Source organism: Nelumbo nucifera, chromosome 1 (genome assembly GCF_055504915.1).
Source record: "Nelumbo nucifera cultivar China Antique chromosome 1, China Antique-T2T, whole genome shotgun sequence".
NCBI classification, from domain to species: domain Eukaryota; kingdom Viridiplantae; phylum Streptophyta; class Magnoliopsida; order Proteales; family Nelumbonaceae; genus Nelumbo; species Nelumbo nucifera.
The window spans coordinates 91,218,661-91,232,323 of NC_142649.1; the positions used below are offsets into that span (position 1 = coordinate 91,218,661).

The following is a 13,663-nucleotide window of genomic DNA, read 5'->3' on the forward strand; positions in this document are numbered from 1 at the left end:
CTCCGTATCAAACGTGAGAATAAGTATCGATAAATCTCACACCATCACCCGTTGGATTTTAAAACCAGATGACCCGAGTCTCTAGATGTCAAGATCCAACGGTGAAGACTATTTCTGCACGGTAAAAGAGAAGGATTTAGTTTCACCATTTTGGGAAATCCAGGAGAAATGAAAAATTACAGGCTGTGATTTTGTAAATCAAATCTCAAAGAAAAAGTATACTTTTCTAAAAAAAGAAGTATGAAATTCGTTCGAGGGTCTGAATGTGTGTGTTGGCGTCTGTCTGTCTTTCTTTAAAATTTCTCCGCCGTAGAACGAATGTCGGAGCTTCGAACGCTGAAACCGCGCCTTATTTAAACCCAATTCCCACCATTAATCTCCCTCGTCCTTCCTCATTCTTCTCTCCTCTTCACCTTCTTCTTTTGAATCTCTCTCAATTGACAGAGGGAGAGAGAGGGATCGGAGGTGGGAATTGCTGTTCGAGGATTTGAGATTGAGCCATGGGAGGCTGTGCAAGCAGGCCAAAAGGTTTCAGGGCTGAAGTTGAGAAAGCTGCAGCGCCTGAGCCGGCGCCGGCCAAGGAGGAGCCTTGTACGGCCTCCGAAGCGAAGATCGAAGGAGAAGTTAAGGAGATCGAGGCAGCGGTGAAGGTGAACGAGGAAGCAGCTAAGACCGGAGGTTTAGCTGAGGAGGGCAAGGTGAAGGGCGAGAATGTTGAGGTCGACGAACACGGTAACAAGCGCCGATCTCTCAGCACCTTGTTCAAGGAGGTAACGAATAGACCTAAGCTGCTTTGATTCTTGATGAATTTCTTCTTTTTCTTTCGCTCTACTGCTTGTATGCCTTTTCAGCTTCTTTGCTTATTTATTCATTGCATGAAATAAATAGTACTCTCTGCTCACTGACGTTAGCTCATTAAGCTGTACTTGATATTTGAAACCATTGTGGAGTTCCTGGTTGAAATCACTGCAAGCCATTAATTCTCTGGAAAAACATAAGAAATGTTGGGATCATTCTGCAAACAGATTGTTTCTGCCGTAGATCTTCTATTCTTTTTGTTCTCATTTTGAGGATCTAAATTCCAGACCTCCTTTACTTTCGTCCTAAATCATTCAACAAAAGAGATTTCCTTTTGATTTTTTTTTTCAGAAATAATAATTCTTTAATTAATTAATTAATACAATATATTATTCTCGATCTCCCAACATCATGAGCTGGAACAGCTCTTGGCCCTGCGCTCTGAAAGGGGCTTTATTTTAAGGAGAAACTCTTCTTGTCTTTTAGCCCTTGTTTGGCGCGTCTTGATTAGCAACAACAGCAATGATAAAGCTGTTACAGTCCGATGTGGTATGGACTGTGTTGCACTATAAAACAGTAGGGTTCATTTTCTCATCCGTTAAATCTATGTTGGGCGCCAGACAGATTCCGGGACCCGCCACCTGTTGGGTCTTGGTATCTACCTGTGGGGTGAAGGAGAAAAACTGTCGGCATTGAAATGTCACTTGTCATTTGCTTGTCTTCATGTTTGATGTCTGACAGCAAAGGAATGGGTAGTGGGTACCCGATTACCCTGTTCCGGTTAGCAGGGTCCTAGAGTTTGAATCCACGAACTATGGACCCGACCATAGGGTTGATCTCGGGTGAACATATTCACCAATTTCCATTAGTTCTTATCATTTAGCGGGTCTGGATCTGGATCCACCACTAATTGGACCCGAACTTGATAAATCCCAGAACGAATGCATATTAGGATTTGGTTCTGGAAACATATGGGCCTATCGAAAACCCGGTCCATTTACACCTGGGTAGACCAGACCGAATGCTTATAGATCATAGTAGGGTCTGGCTAAAAGAAAACCTTAGAAGTTAGAACCAAGCTAAAACTTGGGTAGACCAGACCGAATGCTTATAATAGTGTCTGCTGATCTCTGACCCGGCTCATTTGGCACCCTTCTTAAGATAGAAGGTTTGGTTGTAACCATGTGTCTAGTAGCGATATGAACTTCTTGGTGTCATTTTTTCCTCTAGATATATCTTTTTTTTCAGAGGAGGTCCCGTCGTCCTCAATGGAATATAATGGCTTTTGTGACAATTGACCCAACTTAGAAAACAGTTACCTTTGGATCTAGTTAAAATGACGCGAATCTCTTGTTCACGAGAAATCTGTTCATGTCTGCTTACAACACACTATCCTCGTGTATTGGATACATCTCCCGGATGAGATATTCTCCATGTGTGACAACGATCCATGTGTGACAACGATGTTACGTGGGCAGATAGAGTTCTTGTGGGCAGGAGATCCGGACTCAGTTAAAATAATTGTTACTGCAACATAATGCCGCTTGTGGAGTCAGATTAAAGAGTACTACGGTCAGAAAGGATCTTTTCCCTAATCTCTTTTCTTGTGTTCTTTTCTTTCTTGGCAAAAGGCAGGCAATGCCTCCAAGAGGGAATGCTTGTGCTACGACCGCATGGGTTACATTATCATTGTCAAAACGCTGGCCACATCCTGTGTATTAGACATTACAGCTGCACAAGGGGAACATCTCCGCACAAGGGGAACATCTGGCCAGGACTCTCCAATCGCCTTACTTGATGTGAAAAATTACTTTACTGGTCAAGGATGGGATGTGGGGAACTGGGGCGTGCGTAGGGGCAAGCCTAAGTCCGGAATCCGGATAATATATCATCTTCAATTGGAGAATATTGATGATGATGGTGATGATACAAAGAGATTGCACACCCTCTTATTATGCTCACCATGTATAAGAGAGGTTATTTAAGTACACAAGGTTGTTACACGTCTCTATTGTCCAATACACTGTCACTGACTCATATCTCTTGGTTAATAGACCCATGCCATTGTATTATCTCAGCATTTTGGTCTGTTGCTTTGATGGAGAGGTTATTTAAGCACACAAGGTTGTTACACGTACTCTATAGTCCAACACACTGATTCAGATCTCTTGGTTAATAGACCCATGCCATTGTATTATCTCAGCATTTTGGTCTCTTGCTTTTATAGCTGGTGCTAAATTATCCTGTTTCTTTTGGCTGCTGAATTTGAATTCGATCTCCTTAAGGGTGGTCCCAATTCGATCTGTATATAATTGGATTGAATATGGATCTATCCCTATCCAATCTAGCAAACTGATTCAATTCGATTTAAATATATGCTCTTATATGCTGAACATTTATATAATATCTATTTATAAAGTTGGTTTAAATGTTGTTTTTATTAAATTGCCATAGGTTCAAGTTTCATAATGTTATTTTTGATTCATTTTGTTCATGAAAGCCATTTTTAGTTCATTTTATTAATAATGTTGATATACTCATTAGGAGTGTACATGGGTTGGGTCGGTTTGGTTGCTAGCATGGCCAACCGAGCTGACCTCTCAGGTTGGTGAATAGGCAAACTGAAACCAATTGACCCAATCATGAAGGTTCGGTTTGGGTTAGTTTTTTGGTTTGATCAGGTCAATCTATTTGCCATGCCCATTCCTTTTTAACCCAACTTTTTATGTTGTAAAAAATTTTAAAAATTTAAAATATACTATAATATATTAATATTTATAATATTATTCTATACTAATATATATAATATTAATATATATCTATAGTCGGTTTGGTTCAGTTTATACATGTTCAAACTGAAACTGACCTGAGATTTTGGGTTAATCTATTTGAGGAACTGAAACCAACCAGCAATTTAAGAAACCTGCCAAACTCAGTTTGAGTTGGGTCAGGTTGGTCAGTTTGGTCGGTTTGATCAAACTCATGAATTACCCTAATTTTGATAATTTTTAGTTTAATTTATTAACATTATTCAATATCCAATTGCAATCTGAATTCGATTCGGATCCAATGGATATGATCCCATTGAATTAGAATATAAATGAATCAAATTTGGATTTACCAATATCCAATTCGATTCAATCTATTTGCAGCACTTACTGTTTCTCCACTTATTTTCGTCTAAGGGCTCATTTGGTGAGACCTGGCAAATGGTTGGAAGATGACTTGGGCAAGCATTACAACACTTGGTGCTGTTTCACTTCTATTCATTGCTATTAAAGTTTTAGTCCTTTCAAAAGATTGAAAACTTGGTTTTTTAGCCGTCTGACCATAAGGTACACCGTACACCTGACTGTTTTTCTGAAAGAGAATAACAATATATTGTATATAAAGAGGAGGTATACCCGACTATTCTTGGTTGAATTTTTGTGCAAGTCGTACAAAACTTGCTTATTTTGGGATATCTATGCCCTCTACTGGTTTGTATCACTGAGATAACTTGCTTATTTTGGGATGCTATGAGCAAGTTGATGAATGTCTAACTTAACGATGTCACTAATTGGATGTTGATGGTGATTATAATCCATCCAATTTGGTAATTCAGTTGCTCCACTGATGCAGTTCAGATGTAGAATATATAACAATCCATTAATTTAATTGCCCATGTTTTTATTGTGTTGGACGTTTTGTGAAAGCCTCTTAACTTTTTAAAATTTTTCATTTTGCAGAATGAAGAAGAGTCAGAATCAACTGGCAGTTCTGAAACAACCCAAACAGAAAATGTCCCTTTGGATACAGTACTGAAAGAAAAAGAAGATCCAAAGACAGAGGAAACCATCACCAATGTTCTGGAAGCTGAAAAGGCCAAAAGCCCAGTCAAGGAGGACACTGCCGCAATTGTCATTACATCTGAGACAGTCCAAACAGAGAAACCAACTGAGTCTGTACTAGTAGTGGAGACTGTAAGTACTGATGAAAAGAAAAAAGAAAAAGAGGTTGCCACCAAGGATGCCAAAGTAACAGAGACAGCTTCAGCAGATGACATTAAAGGAGAGCAACCTGTTTCGTTGGAATCATCTGTGAAGGTAGTTGCTGGAGAAGTTGCAGAAACAAAGTAAAAATGGAAACTGGGAGGAACTGGTGCAAATAGTTATTCTAAGGATTTGTTTCTTCCTATTGTTTCTGCAATATAGGAAGTTGCTCTATCTGTGCTTTTCTCTCTATTCATTCATTCAAGTTCCTTTTCCTTTCTGGGCATGTCTCATTTTATTTATCCCTTTTCAGTTCAGGTGGACATGTATGGGATTGTTGGATGAACTGATATAATTATAAATTTTTGTGTACTTGTCCTGTAGATGGTTTATCTCTACTTTCAATTAAAACATAAAACCACGCGATCCCCCCCCCCCCCCCAAGGCTATGCTTCGTTTGATAGAAAATTTATGATAGTTCTTAACAAAATTTATGAAATTCCTCGACAGCTTTTCCTCAACTTTCTGTTTCTCTCTTATTTGCGATCAAACCAAACACAGCCCAAAGAAAAACTACTCACAATGCCCTAATGATATTGCTTTTGAAGTGTCTATTTTTGCATGTATAAGTTGGTTAATCCCCACAACCAGATAAAATACAGTTTGAAAGGGCTACTACTAGTTCCTATGATAATAGTAATTTGATTGCCGCATTAAGGTCCATTGCCATCAAAACAGATGTTAATCATCCATACGGGCCATTTAATAACTGCTGAAGTTGGGTCGATTATTGTAACATCAAACAAGAAAGATTAATATAATTTAAGGGTAAATTACAAAGACCCCTGGGTCTCTGACAAAGACTTCTATGTACTTTGTTTTGCGACAAAGACTCTCCCTGTATTATAACCGTGAGATAATTTCCGTTAGCTTTTTGTTGAAATCCGTCGTCGTTGCAATATTTTTTATTAGGAAAAAAACATTATACATCTTCCCCGATGTCATGATATACGAACAACAGCGGACGTAATCCCTTTTACCTCAAATTCCTTCGTATATTTCTCTCCATTTCTCTCCCCCGATTTCTCTTCTTCCCCTTCCCCTTCACCTCAAATTCAACAACAGCAGCTAAGTGGAATACTTGAAACTACGATTGCTTCACAGAAACCCCCCAACACAAACTCTCTCTTTGGACTCTGAGCGTCTCTCTGTTCTTGTCTTGGCCCTGCGCAGCCGTAGAGCCTTCAAGGCTCCCATTGTTTCCGGCGCATCGACGGGCTCCGGCCAGTATTTCGTCGATTTCAGGATCGGAACCCCACCTCAGAGCCTCCTCCTTGGGGCGGATACAGGCAACGATCTCGTCTGGGTCAAGTGCTCTGCTTGCTGAAACTGTAGCAAACACCCTCCAGGCTCGGCCTTTTTGGCTCGCCATTGAACCACATTTGCTCCGATCCACTGTTACGGCTCAGCGTGTCAACTCGTCCCTCACCCTCTGAAACACCAGCCCTTAACCACACTCGCCTCCACAGTACTTGCCGCTACGATTACTCGTACGCCGATGAGTCTAGAACAAGTGGGCTTTTTGCCACAGAGACGACGATGTTGAATACGAGCTATGGAGGAGCTGCTCGGCTGAAAAACCTTGCTTTTGGTTGTGGGTCGGGGAAGCTTTATATTATGTTGTGTATCGTGAAGGAGCTATTCAGAACCTTCAACTATGGAGGGTGTTTGAAACTCAAGTTTTAGTTTTGGAGAGAACCTTCCAACTTAAAACGATGGGTTGCTGATGGGCAATTCAACCAAATCATATGATTTATTAGTTCTGAACACTGGGGGTCGGATCATGGTGGTCGAGTCATTGGCGTTGCTGCTCTTCTGATTAATTGAGAATATTTCATCTGCATAGTTGGGAGGTAACACAGTAGATCAAAAAAGATGTTGGAATGTTCTTCCCGTTTCCTGTCTCCTTTCCGCGAAGAAAGCGGTGATGAAGAGTTGTCTATGCTTCCTCGGCACACGAAAGTCATTGTTACAGGGAACAACCGGACAAAATCTGTTTTGGTGGGTCTGCAAGGGGTTGTCAAAAGGGCTGTTGGACTCGGCGGTTGGCACTGGCTGGTATTTCTTCCGATCTCTCTATTTTCCATGACAGCGACATCTGTGTATCATTCTATTTGTTCATGACTTTGTCATGCATACCTAGTTTAGGGTTTTTGCTTCCCCTTGTAATCAGGGCAATTGCTTCTTTAAATTGGTCTCTGGCTTCACTGGTAACTTAGAATATTGGACGAAGATAAGGCTCATCCCGGAATTGAAGGCTCATCCTAATCCTCGATTTGTATATTTTCTGTACAGTTAGCACTCAGAAGTTTTAGAAGTTTTGTATTTCCTTTTGGATTAGGAGTTGGTTTTTAGAAAGTTTTGAGGAGCAAGAACTCCGATCGAATTTGTATATATATATATATCATAAGATATCAATGGAAAGGGAGAAGCTTGGGGCTTCCGAAAAATTTCATGGTATCAGAGCATGGGACTCAATAGCAGTGATTGGCGACGGTGGGATGTTTCCAGCAAGAAACGTTGGTGAAAGTGTGAGAACATCTGGTTCTTGCGACGCTTTGGAGAACGACGGTAGCTGTGCAGTTCCTCCCGTGCCGGAAATCAAGGCGACAATGGAAATTGATGATCATCATAGTTTGTTAAGCTTGATCTTCTTCCCTCTATTGCTATTAAGGTGCTCCATCACAGAAGTGGTCTGTAGTATCTACCGGCCTTTCTAAGCTTCCGGCAGGAACGCTGTTGCCTTTGCTGGAGCACGATCAGAATTTGGTGGTTGCAACTGCCGGAGGAGGACCAACTCCAATGAGGATAAACTACGTCCGGATCAAGATCCCCGACGTGATGCACAACCTCAAGATCGTTGTCCACAGCGTGTACTTGCCATTCCCACATCTTCATCCTACAATTTTATAGAGAGGTAAGAGCTTGTCGTACGCCTTCAGGGAGAAGGAAGAGTTGAACAGAAAGGAGCTCGGGTTTGACTCGGAATCGGCGGGCTTGCTTGTTCTGATTTCTTCGTGAGCCTCGTTAGGATTGTCCATCTCGACGTGTTTCTTGCTCGGACGAATCTTGCTGATCGGTCACCATGGCTGCCAACACCGAGAAGAACGGTGAGAGCTCGAGTAAGTCTGTTGGACTGTCTTCTCCTTTCTATTTGCATCCATCAGATAATCATGGAGTTATTATTAGTCCGGTTAGTTTGCAGCACAAGCCTCGCAAACATCGTGAGACAGTAGAGTTGATTCAAAAGACAAAACAATTGTGTGTAACAATTGTGGTCGATCTGGCCATGAAGCAAAAAATTGTTTCCAATTAATTGGATACCCTGATTGGTGGGGAGACAGACCCCGCGGTAAGTCGACCGGGCGTGGAGTAGGATGAGGAGAAGGGGGTGGACCCTCTAGTGGACGTGGCCGAGGTACGGCAAAGGCTCATGTTGCTTAGTCATCAGCAAGGCGTGAGGTGGCTGCTAATGCAGTCGTGACTGACGGAGACAGGACTGGACTGAATGGGCTTAATGACGAAAAATGACAGACTCTTGTAAGCATGCTTAATGCTTACAAAACCAGGACTAATGAAAAACTCTCTGGTAAGAATTACTCCACTAAATGGATTGTTGACTCTGGGGCGTCACATCACATGACAGGGAATTTAAATGTGCTCATCGACACCTATGATGTTGCACCTTGTCCTGTTAGGTTACCCAACGGTGCGCACACCGAGGCCGTGAAAGAAGGCACCGTTGAACTTGGAAATAATTTTAAATTGCTGCACGTATTATATGTCCCAAAACTCAATTGTAATTTATTGTCAGTAGGTCGGTTACTTCGTGACACAGATTATATTGTGACGTTTACTAATAAGTTGTGTGTGATACAGGACTACATCTTGAGGACTCTGATTGGCGCGGGTGAACAGCTTGATGGGGTCTATGTCTTCAAGGGTGTGGCACCGGTTCGAGCTTACAAGACAGATGGAATTGGGTCATGCGATTTGTGGCATCGGAGATTGGGACACCCTTCTTATCAAACGATTAACTTCTTAATATCAGTAATAATAAGAACGAAACCTGTGATGTTTGTTTGAAGGCAAAACAAACTAGAGATGTTTTTATTCAAAGCAGCAATAAGGTGACTGATTGTTTTGCATTAATTCATTGTGACTTATGGAGTGCTTATAGAGTACCTGCATCTTGTGGTGCGGTATATTTTCTGACAATTGTTGATGATTATTCTCGAGCGGTTTGGATTTATTTGCTGGCTGAAGAAAGTGAAGTTGGTAAAAAACTCAAAAATTTCTATGTCATGATTGAACGTTAATTTAATAAGAAGGTTAAGGTGGTGAGAAGTGATAATGGAATAGAGTTTAAACCCTTGAAGTCATATTTTGACGAGCAATGAATTTTATTTCAAACTTCCTGCGTTGGGACACCACAACAAAATGGTCGTGTGGAGAGAAAGCATCATCATATTTTGAATATGGCTAGAGTGCTCAGGTTTCAAGCACATCTTCCGATCAATTTCTGGGGTGAGTGTGTTTTAACCGTAGGGTACTTGATTAACCGGGCACCTTCGACCCTTCTTGGTGGTAAAATACCTTACGAGATGCTATTTGGACAAAGTCCTTATAAACATCTTTGAGTTTTTGGTTGCTTATGTTTCTCGCATACTCGGGACCATGACAAGTTTACCGCTAGGAGTAGGAAATGTGTCTTTATTGGGTACCCTTTTGGGAAAAATGGGTAGAAATTGTACGACCTTGAGTCTAGTGATTACTTCATCTCACGAGACATGGTGTTTAGGTAGGCCGAGTTTTCCTTTGCCACTCCGGAACATCAATCCTCTGTAACCAGTCCTCCCGTAGCCAAAGAAAATATTGGGTTGCCTTGGGCCACTCCTCCTGACATGGTATTTGAGTCACCTCATATAGAAGTCAGGGGGAGTGCCATGATCGATGAAGAAGGACATCCGAACATGGGTAATGATGAGGAGGGAGGTCCTCTTGATGAGACAAGGAGCCATACAGATTACAGAGATAATGAAACTCTAGCTGCTCCTCAGCCCACCACGGAGGTATTAGGCCGTAGACATCGAGAAAAGCGGACCCCCAGCTATTTACAGGACTTTGTCACACACTCAGCTCATCGCTTAGACCCCTCCGCTGTTTCTCCTGCATCATCTTAGTCCTCAGGTACTCCTTATCCCATAACTCAATATATGACGTATGATAATTTTTCTATGAAACACAGACATTTCTTGGCAGCTGTTACTGCAGGCCGAGAACCTACTCGTTTCTCTGAGGCAATGACTGATGCTCGGTGGCGCGAGGCTATGCGCCAAGAGATACAGGCTTTGGAAGACAATGAGACATGGACCTTGGAAGACCTCCCACTTGGAAAAAAGACAATCGGGTGTAAATAGGTCTACAGAATCAAATACAACTCTGATGGATCCATTGAAAGATTTAAAGCACGGTTGGTAGTCCTAGGCAACACTCAAGTTGAAGGTCTTGATTACAACGAGACCTTTGCCCCAGTGACTAAAATGGTCACAGTTCGAACCTTCTTAGCAGTTGCTACGACCCAACATTGGGAATTGCATCAGATGGATGTCCACAATGCTTTTCTGCACGGTGATCTCCATGAGGAGGTCTATATGAAACCTGCTCCAAGTTTTTCGGCCTCCGGGACTGGAAAGGTATGCAAACTCCAGAAATCTTTGTATGGTCTGCGGCAAGCCCCCTGGAACTGGTTCTCTAAGTTAGGTGCTGCCTTGAAAACTTTTGGGTTTGAACAGTCCTATTCCAATTATTCCTTATTTACATATCACAAGAATGGGCTTGTCTTGCACGTCCTGGTTTATGTTGATGACTTGATCGTTGGTGGGAATAACCCGGAGTTCATACACAAATTTAAACAGTATATGAACCGGTGTTTTCACATGAAGGACTTGGGTGTTCTTAAATATTTTTTGGGCATTGAAGTGACTCGCAGATCATCGGGGATATTTCTTTGCCAACGAAAATATGCACTTGATATTATTACAGAAACTGACTTATTGGGGTCCAAACCTGCTCCCTTTCCTATTACTCAGAATGATAAACTTGCCCTTACTGACGGAGCACTCCTGGATGACCCTGAACGATATCGACGTTTTGTGGGCCGTTTGATTTATTTAACCATTACACGATCGGAGCTCAGTTATTGCATCCATGTCCTGGCTCAATTTATGCAGTGTCCTCGTGTTGATCATTGGGATGTGGCATTACGTGTGGTTCGTTATCTAAAAGGACGTCCTGGTCAAGGAATATTTTTGCGTTTTGATGGTGATCTGCAATTGTGATTCCGACTAGGCAAGTTGCCCTCTAACTCGTCGCTCTTTTACTGGGTACTTTGTCATGTTATGACATTCCTCCATCTCCTGGACGACTAAGAAACAACATACTGTCTCCCGGTCCTCTATCGAGGCTGAATACCAGTCAATGGCTACTGCTAGTTGTGAGTTGAAGTGGCTGAAAGGTCTGCTGTCGTCTTTGGGTATATCTCATCCTCAACCTATACGCTTGTTTTGTGACAATCAAGCTGCTCTGCACATTGCTGCAAACCCTGTCTTCCATGAGCGAACCAAACATATTGAAGTTGATTGTCATTTCATTCACAATGAGCTCCAAGTCGGCACCATTGCGCCTTCCTATGTCCGTACCGGTGAACAAGTTTCTGACATTTTCACAAAGGCTTTCGGACAAAAACAGTTTGATTTTTTCCTTCCCAAGCTGGGCATTCACAATCCTCATGCACCACCTTGAGGGGGAGTATTGGACGAAGATAAGGCTCATCCCGGATTTGAAGGCTCATCCTTATCCCAGATTTGTATATTCCTTGTACAGTTAGGATTTAGAAGTTTTGTATTTTCTTTTGGATTAGGAGCTGGTTTTTAGAAAGTTTTGTGGAGCAAGAACTTCGATCGAATTTGTATATATATATATCATAAGATATCAATGGAAAGGGAGAAGCTTGGGGCTTCCGAAAATTTTCATAGAAAGATTTATTGGTTGAGTAATGTGGTGGGTTTCTCATAATGATAAGGATCGTAACTGGATCTATGTTCATGAAATTTCTATCAACAATTATAAATTAGGGATTTATGGGTGAGTGAAAAACGTTATAATTGTGTGGGAAATTAGTTTGAAAGGCGGAGAAAAAGAGTATTATTTGTTATGTTTCTTGTTTTTGTCATTTGATCATTGATTTAAATTAAGCTCACGAAGATTATTAGTCGGTGCAAAGGCAGTTCAGGGTGCAAACCCATCAGTCGTTTCTTGGGTAATAGCAAACACCCTCCAACTATGGAGGAGCTGTAAATAACTGTTGTTCGGTATCATGAGGTCGAAGAAGATGAACGGTGCTTTTCTCTCAATTGTTCTTATTAGAAGGGTGGTATGGGGATAAAAAAAATATTGCAACAACAGATTTCAATGGAAAACTAACGGAAAGAGGTCTTTATCTCACAGTCATAGCACAGGGGGGTCTTTGTCACAAAACAAAGTACAGGAGGTCTTTGTCAGAGACCCCATAGTACAGGGGGGTCTTTGTAATTTACCAATAATTTAAAGACAATAGTAGATTAGATGAAAAATGAAACTTGGAGTATGATCCCAAGTGTAGGAGCTAAGAAGAGACTAATAGTTACAAACCATTGAGAACATTAGGAGCTAAGAAGCGTGGAGTATGATATTCTTTTTCTGTTTTAATTTAATTTTATTTAGGGGCATATTTCTTCAACTACCCTTATGTTTTAATAATTAACTAAATCATATTGTCTTAAAGTACCTCTACTGTTTCTTACAATTGTCTAAAACATCCCCACCTTTAAGTTTTCATCATAACCGTATGACATCACGTGATTGATATATTCTTTTCAAAATCTCTAAAATACCCTTTTGTCACAATGAGATTGGGAGCGGAAACTCTATTAGAGAGTTTCAAACCAAAGCGCAACGGACTGCTCCCGCTCGTGCCTACACTCAATATCGGCAAAACCCAAGAAAACAAGCAACTCTGGCACCAAACCAAACCACTCAAACCTACTACTGCATGGGCTATCTCGGCTGCGACGCGGAGGAGACGTGTCTCCGAAACGAGTTCAGGCAGGGTTTGAGAAATGATGTGCTGGAACATGAGCAGGATCTCTTTTGTCTTCATAGTGGTGGTTTGTTATTAATTAAACTGTCAAAATTGGCGTTGCAATGAAGTTGGGGCATCCATGGCGCTTGCTTTGAGTCTGAGCTCCTCGTTCGCACTAGCATTGTTGGCAACAACAACTATGATGACAACCGGAAATGCCACTCTTGCTAATACCACAAGATCTTCCTCTTTCTTCCCTTACCTTGTTGGTTCACCTTCTCTCCCAAGCCCCGTCACTCCGAAAGTTCCTCGAAGGCCATCATCTGCAATAGTTGCTAGAGCATCTCATCTTCTTCTCCGTCTACTGTAGTGGCCGAGCCTGAAAGCATCAAGGTATTTTTTTGCTTTCCGATTCATTCAGTTACTCGCATTTTCTTGTTCAATTGATTGCTCTTCTTCAGGCGAGGCAAACGACGATCCAATATAAGAGCAGTTGGTTTTTATGGTCACTATATAAGAAGAGCACCCTTTCTTAGACTCTGTAAAGAAAGCAAGCAGAAAAGGGTGCTCTTCTTGATTTGATGTTTGCTGGTACCTAGGTGTTTTGGATCTTCAAACTGAAGGATCTGCATGCAAGGCTGCGGCTGTTGAATGATTGGGCTTGGCTTGTGAGGAAGTGAGGAAGAAAGCAAGTGAGAGCAAGAGAAGGGGG

At 41.6% G+C, this 13,663-nt stretch overlaps 1 protein-coding gene across 1 annotated transcript; it reads left to right on the plus strand.

The window, feature by feature from the left end:
* The first annotated feature begins 240 nt into the window (after positions 1–240).
* Positions 241–5,152, plus strand: LOC104586234 (uncharacterized). The gene is made up of 2 exons (XM_010243403.3): positions 241–770; positions 4,527–5,152. Exons 1-2 carry the CDS (start codon positions 501–503, stop codon positions 4,914–4,916), a joined length of 660 nt encoding a protein of 219 aa, XP_010241705.1. The 5' UTR covers positions 241–500; the 3' UTR covers positions 4,917–5,152.
* The last annotated feature ends 8,511 nt before the right edge of the window (positions 5,153–13,663 follow it).

Excerpts from the sequence above, each read along its gene's own strand:
- LOC104586234 (XM_010243403.3), top strand. The coding sequence starts at position 501 with ATGGGAGGCTGTGCAAGCAGGCCAAAAGGTTTCAGGGCTGAAGTTGAG. Across the intron at positions 771-4,526 it reads TCAGCACCTTGTTCAAGGAG|AATGAAGAAGAGTCAGAATC; the intron begins GTAACGAATAGA and ends TTCATTTTGCAG.